Source organism: Lagopus muta, chromosome 1, assembly GCF_023343835.1.
Source record: "Lagopus muta isolate bLagMut1 chromosome 1, bLagMut1 primary, whole genome shotgun sequence".
Classification (NCBI taxonomy): domain Eukaryota; kingdom Metazoa; phylum Chordata; class Aves; order Galliformes; family Phasianidae; genus Lagopus; species Lagopus muta.
Genome location: NC_064433.1, coordinates 172,748,426 through 172,769,337, shown reverse-complemented (window position 1 = coordinate 172,769,337; position 20,912 = coordinate 172,748,426). Strand labels below are relative to the sequence as shown.

Genomic DNA, 20,912 nt, shown 5'->3' with positions numbered 1-20,912 from the left:
TACTGATTTACTGAAGGTAAATCATTTTAGTAAGAATTTCCAAAGTTTATTAGTGTCATGTGCAGGCTGCAGCTGGGCAGACGTCATTGTGGTTTGTTGGCTACAACATTGACATCATTATTCTGGTCATCTAACATGTCACAAGAATATAAGTAAGGAAATCTGCATTAAACATGCACAAAATGCAAGTGTAGCTCTTGGTAGAGAAAAGAGGAGCACTTCTTTTTTGAGAAATTTATTTCTGAGACGGTGATCCTTAATCTTTGAAATGCTCTTATGGGTAAATTGGAGTTTTTATTACTTCACAACAATGCTTACACTGACATTTTAATAGCTTCAGAATTACAGATCAGTGAATCATGACTGGTAAGAGAAGGGAATGCAGATCTGAACAAGTGGCCCTGCCATGTAGTCAGACCAAACTGGCATTTTCCATTTATTTTTTTTCTTATGATTGCTTAAGTTATGTATAAAATGTTTCCATTGTAGTGTGCCAAGTAATAAACCCAACAGCTTATCCTGTACATTTCTTCAGATCTATTACATCCAAAAATAGAAGTATTCCTAAATAATAAAATATTTCTTTAAAAGAAAATTAAAAAATCAGTACTGTTAATCGCTTGAAAACCCTGCATAATGTTTGAGTGCTTTGCAATACGAGCTCCTTACAATATTAAGGAAAGAACATTTAAATAAAAGTGTCATTTCTTGAACTTCCTAACCCAAATTCACTGTAAGCTCCTGGGCTTCTGAGCAGGATAAATCAAAACTAATAAATATGAAGGTCTAACTGAGGAGGATATTTAGACTATAAATTACTATTAGAATTTAGACTGTGATTTACCATTAGAATTCAGAGCTTGATTTTATTGAGTGCTCTGCATGCCGTATGTAACACTGCCAGGCAGTTACTGAGGCAAGCATTGCTAATACTGCTGACAAGTTATGCTGTTACAGATGGGCTGTGCTTCCTATTGCATGCATTACACTGACACTATACTTTCTTTCCTTTCCTTTTCTCCTGTGCCATGCTTGCTGTGTAGCAAATGGAATCTCTTGCAGTAAGTTGAAGTTCTTTCATATTCTTTGTCCATCTCTAGATGGACTAATACACCCCAATTTTACTGTTCTACTTCTAAGCATGTTTTCCTTTTTTGTTGGAATTTTCTTGTAAAATATGTGGTTCTACATGCAGTGACTAAAATCATTTACTAAGATGTGTTTTGTGAAATCTAAAGATACTATGCCAAAATTCTGACACTTTCATATGCTATTTCAAATTGTCACATAACTTTGTGAAAACTGAGCCTTTAAATGGTTGTCATATGCTGGAGTAGAAGGTTAGTTTTTAAAAATTCTTTTAATTTCACAATTTTCAATTATTCTGTGTGAAAAAAACTAAAAATTATAGTAGACAGTTGTTTAAAATTGTTTTTGTTGTATGTTGATGAATGTTCTTAGGTCGAGAAGAAAAAAATGGAATTCTTTGATATGATAACTTCATACTGAAAGACTCAAACTTGAGCCTTCAATTCAACCTTAGTTTGTCTTAATTCAGGTTAGCAGCCAGCAGAGTAGCACTGAATTATCATGCCCCAAAGACTAGAAAATAGTGTATTACATGCCAAGCTATTGTATTCCTTAATTATATTACACCATGTGCTGGTTTTGAGTTAATTTTTACCTCCCTGACAACTTGAAGTTTACCTGCCAATTAGATTTACCAGTTCTTCAAAATTTGGACAGAGTGAATTTCTGTAGAACCTCCCGTGTCCCTGCTACTGAACCTGGACTGGGAGCGGGGAGCAAGTCAGCCTCCTGGGCTGGCATTACTGGTGCACTGTTGGCATTCCTGGCTTCATGCTCAACTGTGGCTCAGAAGCAACCAGAAGACAGAGAATTCTTCCAGGAGGTTCTGTCTGAAAAGTCAATCTTACTTGCGGAAGGAGGAACCTTTGTAATACAGATGCAAGTTTGGCAGTGCTGTGTGGCCTCAGTTACAGAGAATGATCACTGAGCAAGTTTAATAGACAGCATCCCTCACGCTCTACCTTGTCATTCTTTTGGCCACAGTAGGTTTTGTCTGTACTGCACCCATAGTTCACTTATGGCCGAGCAGGTCACACAGACATTCCTTTCCTTTGCCCCACCACAGATGTGTGGGGTCACGTTGACCCCCAACACTTGCTGGTCCCCCCCCCGCTCCCACTTTCTTCCATCGCCTCCCATGGGATGGGCAGGGACACCAGCTCTGCCCAGTTTTGATAATGCCCTTGGTTGACCATACATAGCTAGGCAGTTGGTGCCCACCCTTACCTGATGAACAATGGTGAGATTTGCCATCAAACTGCTCTTTTGACCTCAACTCTTGGGCTCATAAATAAATTTTAGAACTGGAATGCTAAAGATGTGGTTCTCATTTTATCTTATCGGTGAAAACCCTGACACTTACATATTGAACCATATATAAACAGTCAAATTAATGCCTATGTTTGTAAAGTACTTTTTCTTAGTATTTGTGCTGACATTTGCACTGACCTCTATTGAGCAAGCAGCTGAAGTCCATTAAGGAGGCAAAGGCATAAACAGAATCTTCTTTCCTGCCATGTTTAGCATGAAGTTCTGCTCTCATTCCCCCAAGTCAATGGAAAGATCACTGAGCCTGCGCATGGTCACTCTTCCTGTGGAGATGACAAATTAAATGTGGTTTGAAGTCTGTAAGTCTTTCCTGTAAATGACTGGAAGCCTTCAGACATGCACTTGCAGAATTTTCACTTCTGTAATTTGCCAAAGATGAAATATTCCTACCCTCCCCACCATGATCCATCTGTGGAACTCCGAGAGATCCCCTCCTGGTGACACACACAGACAGCAGCACCACCAGCATGTTAGTTTGATGTCTCTGGCACATGTGCCCATTTCTTGTTACTTCAGTGCGTCCAACACTTTCCGTATGGTACTGCACAGTCCTCTGGAAGAAACAAATTAGACTTCACAGGACAGTGTGAAGCTAGACATTCTCTTACACATTAAATTCTGTCTATCTGCTGTATGGTTTCATTAAGATGCTGGAAAATCCACGAGCTGAAGTTTAAACTGCAGAGCTGGCATTTTCTCTGCCCCACTCCAGGCTGGGTTTATTTGCTTCTACCTCTCCCGTGAAAGTAGCAGGCAGGAGCTTTGGCCCCTATGGGCAAATACTTCTTTGCTTCTCTCTTGGATTTCCAACCTCTCAGACGTGGTCTTTGGCCATCTCTGATATTTTAAAGAGTTTTATGTTCTATAAGTCCAAGTCATTTCTCCCATGTCCTGTCTCTGCTTTCCAGCTGCAGTGGTCAGCTAACCCATACAAACTGCTTTAAGATTGGTGCTGACGTGCTACTTGAGAGCTACTGTAATTTTGACTTCCAATGTCTTATATGATTTATCTGCAGAAAAAACGAACATTAGTTGGTTTTTGAAATAGTATATGATCAAACTTTGGTAAAATAACGTTTTTTGAAGAACTAAACTATCTCAGATTGGTTTTATTGGTTATTAAAAACTATCCTGACTTATGGATCCTTATTGATTAGTTCTTCTGTAACTCTCTCCCTAGCAATTGGAACTGTGTCAGAGATTATATAAACTCCACTTCCAGCTGCTGTTGCTTTTTCAGTCCTACTGTAAACTTATTGGACAAGTGCACGAAGTCAGTTCCATGCCAGAGGTACGTAGCCAACATTACCGAGTCTTCCTGATCCTGTTCTGTGGGTAATCAAACTGAAATCAGTTAAATGCTTCCCAAGAGTGTTAAACGTATTTTAAGACTGTAGTTAACAAAATCCCATAATTGAGTCCTTTTTATTGTCAGCATTATAAAGATAAGTATTTATGGTATAACAACACATCTTTTTCAACCCAAACATCTTTGTGCTCTGAGGAGTTTATTGTCAGCAGTTGCAAAAAATAGATGCTACTTTTGAAGTTATCTTCAAGGTTATCAGTTTAAGTTGAATGATCATCATTCCGAGAGAGACAGTAACAATAACTTGCCATTCCTTGTATATTTTTTTCCTGATGAAGTCCATATATTTTAAACTGCTGAGGAGAAGAAGTTACTGTATGTACTTTGCTTACTGCATTACAAACATTTAAGCAACAAAGTGAATCTTCTGTCATATTCTAGTATATTGCAGATTCTCCAGTAAACAGAGATGGTTGGTTGGTTAGATGTGAGATGTACCATAATAGTAGAAATACTTTCAATACTTGTTGTGTCTTAAGAAACTGTTCTCCAGGCAGTCTTGTAAGCACGTGGGCTACTTCCTTCTAAGAGACAAACAGGTACTGGGAATCTAGTTAGAGTGGCTGAGATTTGAGAAATATCTTCTGTTCTTTATTAGAGGATTGATTTCTATAACTGTTTAATAGATTGTTTTGTTAGATTGCTATAAATAACACATCTTATGGCCATAGGGGAATGAGGGACAATTGTTTCACCACAAAATGAGCACATTTTGCTGGAGCCATGAGCAACTATGTAAAAGAAGTTCCATTTTTGGTTCATGTGACAGTGGTTATTTTTAATATACATGAGCATCTACAAGTAGATCTTTAACGTTTCAGCCTTTGAGAAAAGGGCCTATCAGCTCCTGCATGTGAATTGTAAATAAATAACATCACTGATAAGAGAAGTAAAAGTTGTTTTCATGAACTTATGCATAATTATATGAAAACAGATATGAAATGGGAATGACAGATAGAAGATTGTTCAGATGTGCTCTTGCAAAAGGAGGACAAAATTCCCACATAGTTAATCTTAAACTCAAAGCTTAAAAATCTGTAGTTTGTGGGTTTTTTTGTTTACAGTACAGAGCACAAAGTTTCAAGGAATGTCCTTGTTGAAGTGGGTATTTTCCATAATTTGTACTGCTAATAGAAAATTGAAATAACCACTCTTTGGTACCTATGGAGAATGAAAACATACATCTCATATCTTTCTCCTTGGAACAGCTGCTAAATATGTCAAGAGAACTGAGTGAGTTGAAGAAAAATCTTAAGGATGCTACTGCTGCAATTGCAGCTGAGCCTCTGAGCATGGAATCTGAGCCCACGTTCAATTCTACAGAAGCAGCCATTCAGTCCATGCTGGAGTGTCTGAAAAACAACGAGCTGGTTAAGGCTGTACGGCAAATAAGGGAATGCAGGCAAGTCGTACTACGCAGTTCACGGTAGACTTTCATGTTATTAGAAGGGCATGCATTTATTACTCTCCTAACTTTATACTAAATGTAATGTGCTGAGTCACCATAATTAATATTACGTTTCAACAGATATGTGGGGCACTGATGTTAGTAGCTTTTGTGGGATGTGCCATAAGTAATGATATCAAATCAGCAGTACAAACACAGATGTTTACCACCATGAAGACGTTTAACAGCATTGCATAGATACAAAGTACTGCTGTGAAGCTCCTGAGAATCTTTCTATATGTATGTCACATCCATCAGCTGATGTTCAGCCCAGTTTCACTTCATTATTTGAATGAGATTTCTTAGCCTTTTATTTTTAGAAAATAGGAATCATGCGTTTGTGTGATGTCTGTGGGTGTCTGCTATCAGTAATTACTGAGTGGCATAAACAAGAGAGTTCCTTTGGCTTGTGATGTGACCAAGTCTGCTCTCTTTGTTGAGACCTCGGTCACGTAGGTTCGGTCTGTGCTGATAACCCATAATGATACGCACATTCTTTTCCTGTTGGGTTGCAGGATTTTGTGGCCCAACGACATCTTTGGAAGTAGCTCTGATGATGAAGTCCAGACACTGCTGAACATTTACTTCCGGCACCAAACCTTGGGTCAGACGGGCACCTATGCACTGGTGGGCTCTAACCAGAGCCTGACGGAAATCTGTACCAAACTAATGGAACTGAACATAGAGATCCGCGACATGATTCGCAGAGCTCAGAGTTACCGGGTCATCAATACTTTTCTTCCAGACTCCAGCGTTTCCGGCACAAGTCTCTGACAGGACTCTGGGCCCCTCTGTCAAGCTGGGAGTGCTGCCCTGTTGGAGTGAGGTGGCTCAATGTCTTCTCAGCCTTACAAAGGTTTGGTCAAACTGTACTCACTCTTGTTACATTTAGGATTTCTTCTAAAAAGTTACGGGCTGAACTTCAAATGTGTAGCAATACTGTAAGGACGAAGGTAGCATAGAGCATCCAGGACAACATCCTTTGTTCTCTGTTGCACAAAAACCAGTTAGCATTTCACTGAGCAACTGCAACTCACTACTGAAGAAGTGACTTCCGTTGCATTACCAAAGCCTACTACACTGAACAATACTTCCTTTATAGCAAATTAACCTTAGGTTGGCAGAAGTGCAATGTTTCCTTCACAAAATAATATTTTTTGTTATAAAAAAAAGAAAAAAAACTTGTACATTTTTTTCCTTTTTTCTCTTATTTGGTTGAGTGAAAGATGGGCAGAATGAAGCTGGCCACGGAATCTTGCAAACTTGTTGGTCAAAAGCTGAGAGCCTGTGTGTATGAAACAAATAGTAAATGGACTACAGTTTAATGTACACTGTAATTTGAATATGACTACCGTATCTTAAAACAACGAGCTGCTATGAAGTACATTTCCTAATGTTACTAGGCTACTGTCTCTGAAGGTACTGGATCATATTGCAGAGGTCTGTTCTTAGGCCCCCGAGTGTCTTGGTAGATTTTTTGTTTGTTTTTCTTTTCTTTTTTTTAAGAACCTTGGCGGCTTTTTACTAGAGGGTTGCTTTTATGAATATATTTATACTATTAAAGGATGGTTGATCTAATTTAACTTGCCATTTTGTAGGAGAAAGTCCCATCGCAGTCAAATCTTTTGAACTGTATTGCATGCTTATTTTTATTTAATATAAATTTGGAGTATAAAAAGTAAAAAAATATTAACGTGAAATGCAAGGTCTCATGTTAAGTTTCTTTAAAGAGATGTCCTATTTTATTTGTAATGTATATATATAAAAGTCATACCTGTATGTTTTTTTTCTTACATTTAACTGCTGTCCAGTGTTAAATGTATGCATGTAAATCTGATGCACATCTGAGACACTTTTGTTCTGACAACTATGTAACTTATTCGCTCTGTAAATACACTTACTGTTTTTGTGAAGTAATTTTGGTTGATACTTGGATCAGTACATCCACTTAACTAAAATATAAAAGTCATATATAATCACAACAGAGTATTGTTAAGACTGTGTCTGTATCTGTACCTATATTGCTACCAATGGTATGGATGAGAAGCAGCCTCCAGAAGACACCTGTTCCATGGCTTATGGTTAAATTATTACATTGAAAGAGACCCAGAAGTAGTATTTTTTTCCTTTATTATCTCTGACTAAAGCAGATTCAAACTGAAAAAGAAAAAAAAACACCACCATCTGCAGGTGAAGGCTTATTTCTGTTAAAAACATTAACAACAGGCCTGTTAACTCCAGACTTAGTTTTCAATGATTTTTCTTCCTAGTACTGAAAGTGGAAGAAAATCTGTCCAGCCTGCCATGGCAGCCCAGGCTCTCAGAACACAGTAAAGCCCTCTCCCCTTTAACCCCATTTCAGAATGCTTGCTTGATTTTAAGAGGATCCTCATCAAGAGGAAAACTCAAGTTGGAAAGAACTGGATGAAGCACTTCAGGAAGTCACCTTGCTGTACCTCCACTTGAAGTAGCAGTAGCCACAAGGTCAAGTTACTCAGGCTTCTAGCCAGTTGAGTCTTGAAAACCTCTGAAGATGGAGCGTACTGCTTCCTTGGACAGCTTGTTCTACTTGAGAGTCCATGTAGTGGAAAAGCTTTTCACTTCCTTCTGAACCTCTCGGCTTCTGCCCCCTCAAAGCCCTAGGACAGCACAAGCAGTAGCAACATCTTAATATGCTTCTTTAAAAGGTTTTTCCAAGGTTCTACTGACTGCATTTTGTTCCCATTAATTGTGTTCAATTACTCACTACCTTTGAGATACCCTGGAAGACCAGAATGCTCTGTGGTTGAATTAAGCAACTATAGTTGTATAACAGTTTCTGTAGCTGCAGTGTCTAGACAAACTAGAAAACCCATCTCAAAAAGCTTTTGAAGTTACACCAGCTTACTCATCTTACAAGATACACACATTGTATCCTTAGAAACCTGCTATTTGATTTTTAAGTATACATTTGCTAAGGGGGGGAAGAAACATGCAGATACCTCTACCACAATTCCCCCCCAGCCTTCTTCCACACTAGTTCAGTTCAAGTGAAAGAAACTGCTACTACATACTAAACCTTACCTAAAGGTAGACTAAAACCAAAGCCTATGTGGGAAATCTGGTTGTTTCTTTCCAGACATGCTTTCCTCCTTGATCACAGCAAGATGAAACAAGCAGGTAACAAATCAGTGCAAACTTTTATTGAACTTTAATTATAGCATATATACAATAAAGTTAAATATTTTATAAATAACACAGAAGTCTTCATCCATTATCCAATGCCAGGTCAAAAGCCTAAGGTCAAAACATCACGAAAGACGGACAACGCGCAGAGCACAAACTGATGGAGGGCAGGCAGATCAGACAATGTACTTGAAGCTGTAGGTGTTATCACAGGACAGCCTCTTGCCTTTGCAACGGCCACAGAGTTCTTGGCGATGAGGTCTCGTGAGATCAATGTGCCTTTTCTTCTGAGGGCAGGTGCAGCGAGTTTTGAAGCAGGTCTTAAGAAATGAGAGAGTGGGAGCAGATAAGAGGCATGCATTGTGTTGGTTTCCCTTAATCATAAGAAGGTACTTGAGCTGATAGGCTTAAAAGAGCTTTTGCAATAAACCCCATGAAGTTAAGCTGTTAAAGCTTCTCACCTAGAAGCACAACACTACCTTACATGTTACTAGATGGTATGAACAGAAAACTGTTCAGGTAGGCCATCAGCAAGATGAGTCCTACGCAATTACCCCTTTCCCAAATGTTTCCTAGTTCTGACACAATTATCATCCCAGTAACAACGAACTGAGTCCATGAGCAACTCGCATAACTTTACCAAAAAAGAAATCTGTAACGTACCTGGCACTGGATTGCCTCCACGCGATAGGGATTGAAGCCCTTCTGGCATTTGCGGCAGAGCTGCTTGAAGTACACCTGAGAAGATTAAGTCTTCAGTGATTTACTTAAGATGTTGAATACCATCACCCAACACTTGTGCCTAAACCATGATACGTTTCTCAGGGATGGTGTGTCAAACATGGAAGTGTCAGGAGCAAGACAAGACCTGTTTTGTTACACATAAAGTACCTTGTTACTCCCAGAGATGCACCACACGTAAGCACTCTCCCATCTGGTCTTGCAGTCCTTGCAGTGGAAATAGCCGTACTTCTGCTCCAAGAACTGCAGAGAGAGCTCGCTCAGCATCCTCCCGCCCTCAGCACCAGCCGCCTACAGGGGCGAGATGCTCCCAGGGCAGCGGCCGGTGCTGACGGGACAAGGCGCATCTCCGCTCCAGAGCTCCATCCCAGGGCTCCTCACCCCCCGGACCCTGGCCCGTCTCCCCGCGCCACGCACCTGGAAGGCGGCCCGGCGCCCAGGGGCGGCACTCTGCTCCCGCGGCGCCTCGCTCGAAGCCGCAGCCTCCGCAGGCTCCGCCGGGCCGTCCCGCTGCTCGTCGCTACCGCACTCCGCCTTCTGCTCCTCGGGGGCGGCCGGAGCCGCCGCTTCCTTCTCTCGGTGCGCCGCGGCCTCGGGCAGCGTAAAGAGGCGGGGGTTCAGCAAGGGCGAGTAGAGCGCGAGGCGGCCCCGGGCGCGGGTGGCGGCGGGGGTGAGAGGGCGGCCGGCGGGCAGCGTGCGCGGCCCCAGCGAGCACTGCACGGCGGCGTCGGCCCGCGGGTTCACCTGCACGCCCACCTCCTTGGTGTTGGCCCGGCGCAGCCGCGGCGTCAGCCCCGGGCTCACCTGCGACAGCAGCGCCTTGAGCTGCGCCCGGCGGCAGCTGTCCAGGTAGTCGGCCGACACCGGGGTGGGCGGCCCCACGGGGAAGGGGCCGAGGCCGCTGCTCTTGTTCTGCTTCCAGCTCGGCTGCTTCGGTGTCGACTCTCCACCGCGGTTGGGTGGCAGGCCGCCCCTGAAGCTCTGGAACGAGCCGAAAGGGGGAAAGACGAAGCTCTCCATGGTGGTACCTGCAGAAAGGTCAGCTAGGGGTGGCTCCCGGCCCTGCCTTTATGCCGTCTGCGAGCCGGTGTTAATTGCCGCTAATTGAGGGGGAAATTGGCGCAGCCTGTGCTCCTCCGGCCCTCCGTCCTGTCGCACGGACTGGGCTCATCGCTGGGGCTTCCAGGGCCTTCACAGCCTTGGCGGGTCTGCCTGGTGGCTGAAAGGAAGAGAGCTGAGAAGCTAAAGCTGACAAAGCCCTGATAAGCTGATGGTGCCACTGGTGACCCAGCAGAGAATGCGGGCCATTAATCTTTTGCGAGAAGTCTTTGTCGTTGCTAAAAGGTTTTAACATCCCCATTACTTAAGGATTGTCTACAAACTGTTTTTCTGTCAGCTGCGTTGTTGTGGGAGATGGGGAGTACTTCAGCTGGTACAAAAGCCCAGAGGGAAAACAGTTAGATTGGGAAAGGTGGCTTAATATCTGTATAATGAAATAAATTACAGCTATACAGGTGCCTTCATATTATATTAATAGTCCTTCTGTCCTAATTGCACCACTTCAGTTATGTCAATTCTAAAGTAACAGAGGTTAACAACAAATAATTAAATTCATCAGAGCTGCATTAGCGAATCTGTAGAGACTGTAGAATCCATCACACCTCTGGACTTGCTGTGATGTTCCATGATTTCTTTACACCACCCCTCACCCCTCACCTTTATATAAAAGCGTTGCTTTATAAAAGCCGTGGGACAGCAGGGCAGAAAGAATCAGTAGGAATGATGCCTTTAAACTTCCACTGTGTGGGTGAGAAAGATCCCTTTGAGTGCCTGAATGGGACGAAACAACGTTTTTATGGAACAAAAGGCATTGCTATTCGGGAAACACTCATAGCTAAAAACAAAATGGGTTGAGGTTAGGTGCTGTGTTTGGTTTTGCAGAACACCGTTCCTATCAAGTGAATGGAAAAAAAAAAAAAAAGATATCAAGATGACCAAGGTAGAACTTATGACTGCAGACTGTGTGGGAAAAAAATAAATAGGATGGAGAATAACATGGAAAGTACTAGCCATCATCTGAATAAATGGTATGGCTTCTACAATGCTATGGGAAGGAGCAGTAGTTGCACCTGCACAGCCTTCTGAAGGGTTAAAGGAAGTATATTGGAAGGTGAAGGGACAGAAAAATTGAAGAGAAACATGAATGTGAAGAGAAACTGATGAAGATTGCACGTGAATAAGTAAGTGTGACAAAACTATAGAAGAATGACTGGTACGGAGAGGCCCTTTTACAGCACAGTCGCAAACTCATGGAATGACAGAATGGTTTGGGTTGGAAGGGGCCTTAAAGCCCATCCAGTCCCAGCATGGGCTATGGGCTGCAGGGCACCTGGCTCAGCCTGCTGGGCACATCCAGCCTGGCCTCGAGCACCTGCAGGGATGGGGCATCCACAGCTGTGGGAAGGCAGCCTGTACCTCACTTGCCACAGGGGCAGGTGGAAAACTGACTGGAATGGAACATGTCAAACTCCAGAGGAATAGCAGGAAGAATTTTTCATCTGACTTGAAGCTCTTTTATGGACTCCTTGCTCTGGCTAAGAATCAAGAGTCTGGGGAACGGACGTGTATGCAGAGGATTATAACGCTTTCTGTAGCCGGTGAGTGCACAGGGGAGTTGGCATCTCATCATGGGAAGGACAGTGCGCTGTGAGAAACAGGTCATGAAGGAAAGGAGGTGCAAATGTCACACGGGGTCGTTCCAGGAACGCAGAGCCGCACCGTGGCTCCCGTGCTCGGCGGCGCTCGGCGCTGAGGGAGGAGCGAGCGGAGCGCCAACCGCCCCGCGGCCCTGAGGAGAGGCGGCCGTTGCGCCGCCTCCGTCCTCCCTGCGGGGAGGCGGGCACAGCTCCGGCCGCAGCGCGCATGCGGCAGGAGGCGGTGTTGGCGCCAAGCTTTGAACGTGGCGGCGTCTCGGGAGCGCGCAGCTTGGTGGGGCCGCGCCGTGCCCGCGGGACCCCCGCCCTTGGGGCGATGCTGCGGCAGCGGAGCGCTCCCGGAGGCCGGAGGGAGGTAATGTCCCCGCACGGCTAGTGCGGGCGCTCCGCCTCGTTGCTCTGCCGGGGTCGCGGCTCGCGAGGCCGTTGGGTGTCCGCCGGTGCGCGGGGAGCGGTGTCAGCGGGTCGCCTCCTTCTGGAGCGTGCCGCTGAGGTAACTACCAGCGTGGGACGTGCGGCGCTGGCGCGTAGCCGTGCGGAGCGGGGCAGGCGGGGCGCTGTGAGCTCTGCGTCAGGCGCTGTTTCCTTGTTTCTTCTCAGGTTTTCCAACAAGTGTTCCGGGGAGATTAAAAAATGGCTTACAAATCTGGGAAAAGACCTACTTTCTTTGAAGTATTTAAGGCGCATTGTAGCGATACAGGTACAGTTTGACTACGTAACGTGTATTAGGGTTGTTGTATGGATGTTCGCATCAGTTATGTGCTACCTGCAAACTCTTCTCATCCCGCTCTGCGCCGTGCTAGCACGGCCTTGCCCTGAGTGCTGCTCGCAGGTCTGGACACTGCAGTGCCAGAAGAACACCAAGGGCTTAGAGAGCGGCCACAGGAGGGCTGCCGAGATGTGAGGGAGCTAAACGGGAATACGTATAAGGAGCGGCTGAGGCCCCTGTTGTGCTCAGCCCAGAGCAGGGCAGGCTGAGGGGAGGCCTGATGGCGGCTGCAGCTCCTCACAGGGAGCGGAGGGGCAGCGCTGAGCTCTGCTCCCTGTGACAGCGACAGGGAACGGCATGGAGCTGCGTCAGGGGAGGGCGGCTGGGGGTGAGGGAAGGGGTCTGCGCCAGAGGGCGGTGGGCACGGCCTTGAGGTGCTGGAGCTCGGGGAGTGTTTGGACAGCGCTCTTAGACATAGGATTTGGATTTGGGGTGTTTCTGTGTGAAGCCTGGGGTTGGACTCGAGTATCACTGTGGATCAACTATGATTCTATGATTCTTCTGTTTCAAGAAAAGCACTATGCAGGTTGTTCTTGTCTTAAATCTCTATTCATTATTACCTACTTTCTTATATATTTCTTTAAATCGTAGTGGTTTTTTTCATAATGTGTGCTCAGTTGCTTTTTTCTTTTTTCTTTTTTTTTTAATTGAACCTGATTTTTGTTACGTACTTGTATGCAGGCCAGGGTCAGTCTTTTGCCAGATGAGCTGGTGGTAGTACAGCACATTAACCACAGAATTGCATGGGCTAGAAGGGACCACAAGAGATTGAGTCCAACCCTCCTGCTGAAGCAGGAACTCTACAATAGGTAGCACAGATAGGCATCCAGGTGGGCCTTGAATATCTTCACAGGAGGAGACTCCACAACCTCTTTGGGCAACCTGTTCCAGTGCTCTGTCACCTTTACCGTAAAGAAGTTGTTCAGCATTTTAGTACAGAACTTCCTGTGTTCAAGTTTTAGGCCACTACTCCTGTGAACCACTGAGAAGTGCCTGGCCTCATCCATTTGCTTTCTACCTCCCTTTAGATATTAATAAGCATTAACCACATCCCTCTGCAGTTTTCCCCAGGTTACAGACCCAGGTTACTCCGCCTTTCCTTATATGGGAGATGCTCCAGGCCCTTTATCATCTTTGTGGCCCTCCACTGGACTCCTTCTAGGAGATCCATGTCTTTTTTAAACTGGGGAGTCCAGAACCAGATACAGTACTCCAGATGTGGCCTCAACAGGGCAGAGTAGAGGGGGAGGATCAACTCCCTTCACGTCCTGGTCATGCTCTTTTTAATGCACCCCAGGATACCACTGGCCTTCTTGGCCACAGGGGCACACTGCTGGCTCATGGCCAACCTGCTGTTGAATAGAACACTCAGGTCCTACTCTGCAGAGCTCCTCTCCAGCAGGTCGTCCCCTAACCTGTACTGATGCATTCGATTATTCCTCTCCAGGTGCAAGACTTTACATTTGGTCTTGCTAAGGCCACATCAGATCCCTCCCTGTCCAACTCTCCAGCCTGTTCAGATCTTGTGGAATGGCAGCACAGCCTTCCAGTGTGTTAGTCATCCTCCTGGGTTTGTATAATCAGCAAATGCTGAAAGGGACCTGTTTAACTTGCTGTTATGTGTAAAATAAGGCATGAACTAAATTGAAAGATTTTAAACAAACTGGATGTTCATTAGGTCTTTGGTTATGCTTATTTATGTTCTAAGAAATTTGACAGGTTTCTTGTTTGTTTACACTTTGTGGGTATCAGGACTCAAAGCTTTGTCCTTCTGGGAGGACAGGCTGAGAAAGCTGTGGCTGGTGAGCCTGGAGAAGACAAATTTCAGGGAGACCTGAGAGTGATCTTTCAGTATCTTAATGGGGGATACGAGAAGGAAGGGGACAGATGTGTTAGCAGGGTCTGTTGCAGGACATGGGGAAATAGTTTTAAACTAGAAGAGGAGATTTAGACTGGATATTAATTTATTTTTTTTCTTTTTACAATAAGGGTGGTGAGGCACTGGGACAGGTTGCTCAGAGAGGTGGTGGATGTGCCATTCTGGAGACACTCAAGGTTAGGCCGGATGGTGCTCTGAGCCCCTGATGGAGCTGTGGGTGCCTCTGTTCACTGTAGGGGGATTGGACCAGATGGCCTTTAAAGGTCCCTTCCAATACAAACAATTAATTGATTCTGAGATCTGTCCAGGAATAGAATTATGGCAGTGGAAGAGGTAAAGCATTTTGCTGCTAGCATAAGAATGCATAATATATATTTTCCTATACTGTATAGAGGTTTGATTCTGTACAGCTAATTGTGATGTTCTCTGGCATGTGTCATAAATAGAATTAAGATTTCCCTTTTTTTTTTTTCTTTTTTTTTTTTTTTCCCTGTATGTATTTATACATAGACTTGGGCCCTATAAGTCTTGACTGGTTTGAAGAGCTCAGCTCAGAAGCACCTCCATATGAGCCTAAGTTGTTAGGAGAACCTGAGGGTCCCATTGGTTGGCTTGATCAAACTTTTAAAACTCCAAAGGCAAAATCCTCTACAGACAGCCAGCTGGCATCAACTCCACTGATTTTTAAAGAACAGAATACAATGCCACCTTTTTCTTCTCCTGGAAAAGAATTGGATCAGAAAAAAATGGAAACAAGTGAGTAAATTTTTACCTGTTAGCCATTGTACCTTTCCTTATTGGACAGAAAGAGGAATCTTTTCTGTGGAGATAAAAGCAGGATTGTGTGTAAGAATTTTTTAATGTATTTTTTTGTGTAGAGGAATGTTTAACCATTTCCCTGCAGTGTTTTGTTTGTACATCTGCTGTGTCTGTGTCCTCCTAGCAATGAGATTTTCTAAATAGGTTACAGATGAACACAAGTCTCTGCTTGTTGTTGAATTTATCCTTAGACTCTAAAGCAGAGCCTTTAAAGCTGTAGAACCATCTCAGCATTCAAATATAACTTTGCTTCCATAGAACAGTTATCCTGCTTGTTTCTCTTGTTTTTGAGCTTGTGCTCAACTTAGCTGGCACCACATTTCTTCTAACTTTAGCTATGCAAACTTCTGTACTATTGTAAGTCCCAAGGGAATTACTGCTAGCATTTCTCAAGATAGAAACAAAGGAGCCCTGAGGTGGTTCTGTTTCACAGCAGACAATTGTTTAGACTCCCCTGTAAAGTGAAGACTGTTACTGAAGTTTCAGTGGTTACCCATGTCTGGCTCAAGGTCTTATTCTGTTTTCTTGGTTAGCCAAGTGGCTCATGTGCCTCTGTTTCCTTGTGAAAATGAGAGCATGGATGGAGGTGAGGTCTGGTACTGCAGTGCAGACCTGCAGTGTGTACAGGCTCAGGAATTCAGGAGTAGAGAGGAATGCAGAAATCTAATTTCTGAGAAGGAAATCTACTGGCATTTTCTCACTGGAAACTGTTTTGAGTGGATTCTCGTTCATGCGAGAAGCTCGCTGTCAGGGGCGTTCTGCTGCTCTGCTAGGCATACTTTCTCTTTTACCTGAGGATGCATGTAAGTAGCATTTGTTGCCAGTACCATTGGCAGCACCTCCAATAACAGTTTCAGAAATATGGTTTTTTTATTTAGTGCTACTTAAATCAAGAGATGTTATATCTTAAGTAAATTTGAGAGAAGTCAATGACAATGCATGTTTGGATGCACCTAGTCCCCTGTAAAAGTTGCTTCTGCAATGATACAAAATGCACAGTACAGTGTAGTATGCTGACATTGAATATGTAGTTTGAATAATGTCTTGGAAATACACTGAAACAAACCTTAAAAATCAATAAAGTGACAGAATGAATTGTTTTTGATGGTGCATATAATTTTGGTGGAAATGTGGTGAGCTGTGTTAGGATATAGAATTTGGATATGTTCAAAGCACTTGAGGAGAGCATAGCATTAGGTGTGGGTTTTGTACTAAAATCATATCTTATATCATTTTTTTAAAGCTTCTCTTTACACTTCAAAATTGAAACTGTTACTGCAAGATTGTGTTGCAAGATTATTATGTTTTATGTTGTAGGCAGAGAGAATTTGCTAAGTCCAAATATGGCAGGAAGAAAAACACATCAAGAAATTAAAATGCTTGCTTCTCCTCTTGGTATCTGCCACAACAACTACACTGCTGCTAGGTATGCTAAATTAATCAGTGCAGATATAAGATCCATATAAACTGGATTTTAAACAAACAGCACTTTAAAACTGCTGTATTTTTCTGCTAAACTTCTTCAGAATGGTGAATAATCTCACATATCCTGTATGTTTATGGTACTTGTGGGTTGCTAAACAAATGGAAAATAAAATGCTAGCAAATAATTCTGAAGACTTCTTTGCTTTTAGGTGATCTTCCAATTATTTTTCTACTCCTTCGTAGCTGCCATGTGACAGTTACTGACAGTATTTCAGGTCTCCAGACCCTTTATGTCCAGTCCAAGAGCTAAGAATTGTGATGTATCACGTGCTTCTACAGTTGTAGTTTGTAAAACTGTATCTACTGTATTTGATCCTTCCTGGAATGTTTTGGTAATGGCCTTGGGTGTTGCTTTTTTACATTTAAAGGCGTATTTTTCAGATTCATCTTCTGAAGGCTCTTGTGTTGATTATAAAGAACAGTTGAAATAATTAATTAAAATAAATTAATTGGGAGAGTTTCCATAGCTTCGTACAGCATGTTAAGGTGTTCATAATTCTACTGAAGTCTAGCATGTTGTTTATCAAACAAATATCATTGAAAATTAATGTGTTTCACAAAGGAGGCATTTTACTGTTTGACATAAACTCAGTAGGGTTTAAAATTCTGAAATTCTGACTGGTAGTTAGAAGAAATCTGTTATTTAGTCAGGGAAGTAGCTGTGGTTGCAAAGAAAAGCAATAACAGAGGCAGTAATGTACATAGTGTCTGCTATGAATATTTACTGTTATTTTCAGAAATCGATGCATTAAATTTATTTCTCATTTTGCAGTCCAACTATTTTAAGGAATGCTTGCAGAACACCGCAGAAAAGTAATATAGCTGGTTTGTATCTTCATTTTTTCATTCTACGAACTGTCTGATATCTGTAGATGTGTCTTCATTTCTTAGGTTGAACTTGTTGTGCTCATTATGTAATGTTTTTTAGGACCATATGGGAGCTTGTTTTGCACACCAAAATTTTTGGAGGTAAGTATTTCATCCCTGTACTTTGTTTTCTTTTTATGGAGTGTTATGTTTAGAATTCTGCATAAAAATAAAACTTTAAAAATATATTTCTAGATCCGAACTCCAAAACGTATTTCTGAAAGTCTGGGAGCAGAAGTGGATCCAGAAATGTCCTGGACAAGTTCTTTAGCTACTCCTCCTACACTTGGTGCGACAGTGATAATAGGTAACTCTGAAAATGAACAGTTGCAAAGGATTGAAAACTTTGGGTTTTGATACTTCTTTATTATTATTTTTTTTCAACTCTTGCAGTGATGCTTTGTGGGTGACTGTAAATAATGCAACCTTAAGTAGAAGAAATGAAATCAAACGTATCCTTGCTTTAAAGATATTTTCTTCTCATGTGTGAGGATTTAGGGGTTGTAAATTTAGAAATAATAGAGCAAAGCATGGAAAGATGATTGGATAATGATTCCTTGTGTTTCTTCCACCAAAAAACTAGATAAGTCATGAAAAATATGTTATTAAGTGTAAGGTTGCAGCTTGTTGAGTAAACTTCTCAGCAGCCATGCTGGCTTTGGCATTTTGAGGCCAAACCGTTTTATTGGTGCAGGTAGGCAGGCTGAGATGCTGATCCAGTTGAAGACTGTATTTCCTAGATTATTCAGACTGGATAATTCCTGGACCTTATTTCCTGTACAGGTGCACAAACAGCTGTGCCAGTGTAACTGAGCTGATAGGTGCTTAAGTGTCACTAACAGTGATGTCAAACATCAAGGCTTGACTTGTTGTAAGGGGAATTTCTTTAGCATGGTTAACAAGCAAAATGAAATTTAAATTAATAAGTTGATGATTCTTGAGAAAATGGGAAGATCTGGAGGTCTGCTTATCTATTAGCAGTGCTTTTTTTTGTTACTGTCAAACTCACTGTATGAAGTATATAAAGTATACAGACTTGTAAAGCATGTGCACGCAAAATATCTAACGCATACTAGGAGTGCATGTCAAAACTGGAGATCTTTGTTAGCAGGATCTGGGCGTTGCTCTTAGCTGGGTATTTGTGACTTCTGAATGATGTGACTTGAAGGGAGTGGGGGAAGCACCCATCATATAATGGTACTCTTCTAGGAAATGAGTTCTGCTTTGAACTCTCCTCATTTTCTCATTTCCCGGATGAGCGCAATTATTTTATAGTCATGAAGTCAACTTTCTGCCACCTGTTACCTGTAAAAGGAAAACTAATTTGGCTGCTACAAAAGAGGAGTTCAATTTATTAATCTTAATACCATAGAGGAGCCTAGATACCATGTCTGTGACAGGTGTTATTTCAAGATACTGCACTTAAATCATCTTAAAAGTAGCGTTTGCATTCCCCATTTGTAATGGAGTTGAAAAGATATTACTGTTCTTGTGGGTGGAAAAGGAAAGGAAAAAGAAGTCCTGGTAGCAGCTTGAAGATCTCATACAGATCCTGTGACTGAAAAAAAATGGAGTGATACCATGAATAACTGCTGGAAAGGGGAATGGCAGCAGTAGTGGACTCTTAGTACGCCTACATGGCAGCAACCAGATTATATGACTTAGGGTGTTTTAGGCTGTTAAAAATGCACACACTGTTCCTCAGACTCACCTTTAGGATGTTTTAGTTAGAACTTCTACTTAGTTTTATTAGTTTTTTTTGTTTACAGATTTAAGGTGCATTTAAAATAATCAAATGAAAACCGCCTCAAATCAACTGTATTTCATCATGCTCAATAAAATCACTTAGGAGCAAATGAATTGATTTCTCTGTCTTTCTTCTAAAGCTAGAGAGAATGATTCTATTTCTGGAGCAAAGCAACAGGATGAAAGAGCGGAGATAGTAAGTAGTTTTTAAGAGCTGTGCTATTCCTTAATTTCAGTTAAGCTCTTTAGTTGTATGCTTACATTCCCTGAGCCAAGAACAATAATTCTGTCATTTTCACTCTAGGTCTTCCTATCTGGCTATTCTGGCTATTTTTAAAAGTTACTGGTTACTGAAGTAAGCTTGCAAAACATAGCTATAGATTGTATTTTCACAAATACCCCCTTTGAGGAATATTTTGACTGTAAAAAATAAACTATAAGTTCAGATTAACTAGCAGTGGGAGTCATTCAAAGAAAAACCAAAGTTGGGAATTGCAACATACCGACTATGTGAGGGTTTACTTGTTCCACTTTATTCCCCTCCTGTCAAAGTTTTGAGTTATTATTTGACTTAAGTTGTCCAATAAGTCCTTGTGCTCAACCCCTATACTAAGAGTTAAAATTGAGGCTTCATTTCAGTCCTTTGATACTGTTATGAAAGGGGCAGTTCCCACTTAACTGTATTTTTATATGTAAAAGCTGAATGACTATTGAGACTGAAAACCAGGAATGTTACTACTGGGATTTCATTCTTAATACCTGAAACTTTACAGATAATATTTTTAACAGCAAAACCACCACACAGAAAGTGGCTCTTCTGTTTCTTTTTGAGAGGCTTGCTTACTGCATGCTGGTGAACCCATTCACTGCCCCATGTGACCCTGTATTGATTACAGAATGAAAGCTGGTTTGCATTGAAGATGAAGATCACCTACTCACTTATTTGCAAGAAGTATAACTGTAAAAACACTACATTTTATTGTAAGAAATGCAGAATTATTTAGAAATTGCAGCTGTTTATAGCTGCGTGTTTTACTGTTCATGTCACTGATACATAGGGTATATAAACATATGCTCCATGTCATGTTTGGCTGTATCTTTGGTTTGCAGGTTTTGCACAACTTTTTATCTAAAGATGATGAATATACTGCAAAGAATGATACAAGTCTGCTGTCCATACCAGAGACAGTAAAACTAAATGCTAAAGATGACATAAAAGATCTTGGTAAGCATTGGTGTTTTATTGCTATTACTCAATGTATTGTGAAGGAATGCTGAGGTTAAGTTATGTAGTATGTCTTGAAATGACCATGTAGCTTATTTCCTCTGCCAGCTGTCTGCTCCCACTTTGTGAATTGGCTTGCCTTTGTGAATTTAATGTGGCCATTTAAAAAACAGAACAACAATTTCTGTTAAGTCCACAAATCAAATTAGATTACAATGCCTTTGGATGAAAACCAGATTTTATTGGTGTAAGTGAAGGTGTAAGACCA

General features: G+C 42.1%; 3 protein-coding genes across 12 annotated transcripts in view; 2 read left to right on the top strand and 1 right to left on the bottom strand.

Moving 5' to 3' along the window:
- Window positions 1-8,274, top strand: part of FRY (FRY microtubule binding protein) — a 237,615-nt gene extending 229,341 nt beyond the window's left edge. For 6 of the 8 annotated variants that reach the window (XM_048934593.1, XM_048934595.1, XM_048934588.1 and 3 more), the window contains 4 exons: window positions 1,044-1,061; window positions 3,599-3,709; window positions 4,996-5,189; window positions 5,750-8,274. In XM_048934593.1, the coding sequence (XP_048790550.1) occupies window positions 1,044-1,061; window positions 3,599-3,709; window positions 4,996-5,189; window positions 5,750-6,008 (582 nt within the window). In that variant the 3' untranslated portion in view covers window positions 6,009-8,274. The remainder of the gene's footprint in view (window positions 1-1,043; window positions 1,062-3,598; window positions 3,710-4,995; window positions 5,190-5,749) is intronic. The other 2 variants (XM_048934589.1, XM_048934592.1) reach the window with 1 other exon arrangement.
- A 120-nt stretch (window positions 8,275-8,394) lies between these two features.
- Window positions 8,395-10,280, bottom strand: ZAR1L (zygote arrest 1 like). The gene is made up of 4 exons (XM_048934596.1): window positions 9,558-10,280; window positions 9,291-9,383; window positions 9,063-9,137; window positions 8,395-8,719 (listed from the first exon to the last, which is right to left on the bottom strand). The coding sequence occupies exons 1-4, from the start codon at window positions 10,158-10,160 to the stop codon at window positions 8,576-8,578; spliced, it is 915 nt and encodes a 304-aa protein (XP_048790553.1). The 5' UTR covers window positions 10,161-10,280; the 3' UTR covers window positions 8,395-8,575.
- Window positions 10,281-11,775: 1,495 nt separating this feature from the next.
- Window positions 11,776-20,912, top strand: part of BRCA2 (BRCA2 DNA repair associated) — a 37,698-nt gene continuing 28,561 nt past the window's right edge. The window contains exons 1-9 of one of the 3 annotated variants that reach the window (XM_048934600.1): window positions 11,776-11,797; window positions 12,455-12,554; window positions 15,013-15,258; window positions 16,639-16,747; window positions 17,579-17,631; window positions 17,735-17,775; window positions 17,869-17,980; window positions 19,560-19,615; window positions 20,530-20,644. In XM_048934600.1, coding sequence (XP_048790557.1) covers window positions 12,488-12,554; window positions 15,013-15,258; window positions 16,639-16,747; window positions 17,579-17,631; window positions 17,735-17,775; window positions 17,869-17,980; window positions 19,560-19,615; window positions 20,530-20,644 — 799 coding nt within the window. In that variant the 5' untranslated portion in view covers window positions 11,776-11,797; window positions 12,455-12,487. Of the gene's footprint in view, window positions 11,798-12,025; window positions 12,348-12,454; window positions 12,555-15,012; window positions 15,259-16,638; window positions 16,748-17,578; window positions 17,632-17,734; window positions 17,776-17,868; window positions 17,981-19,559; window positions 19,616-20,529; window positions 20,645-20,912 lie in introns of those variants that run through there. The other 2 variants (XM_048934599.1, XM_048934598.1) reach the window with 2 other exon arrangements.

What these genes read in the sequence shown, in the direction of transcription:
- ZAR1L (XM_048934596.1), bottom strand. Translation starts at nt 10,160, where the DNA reads ATGGAGAGCTTCGTCTTTCCCCCTTTCGGCTCGTTCCAGAGCTTCAGG. An exon ending in GCATCTCTGGGAGTAACAAG is followed by an intron (nt 9,138 to 9,290) that starts GTACTTTATGTG and finishes TAATCTTCTCAG; the next exon opens with GTGTACTTCAAGCAGCTCTG. An exon ending in TGGAGGCAATCCAGTGCCAG is followed by an intron (nt 8,720 to 9,062) that starts GTACGTTACAGA and finishes TCATTTCTTAAG; the next exon opens with ACCTGCTTCAAAACTCGCTG.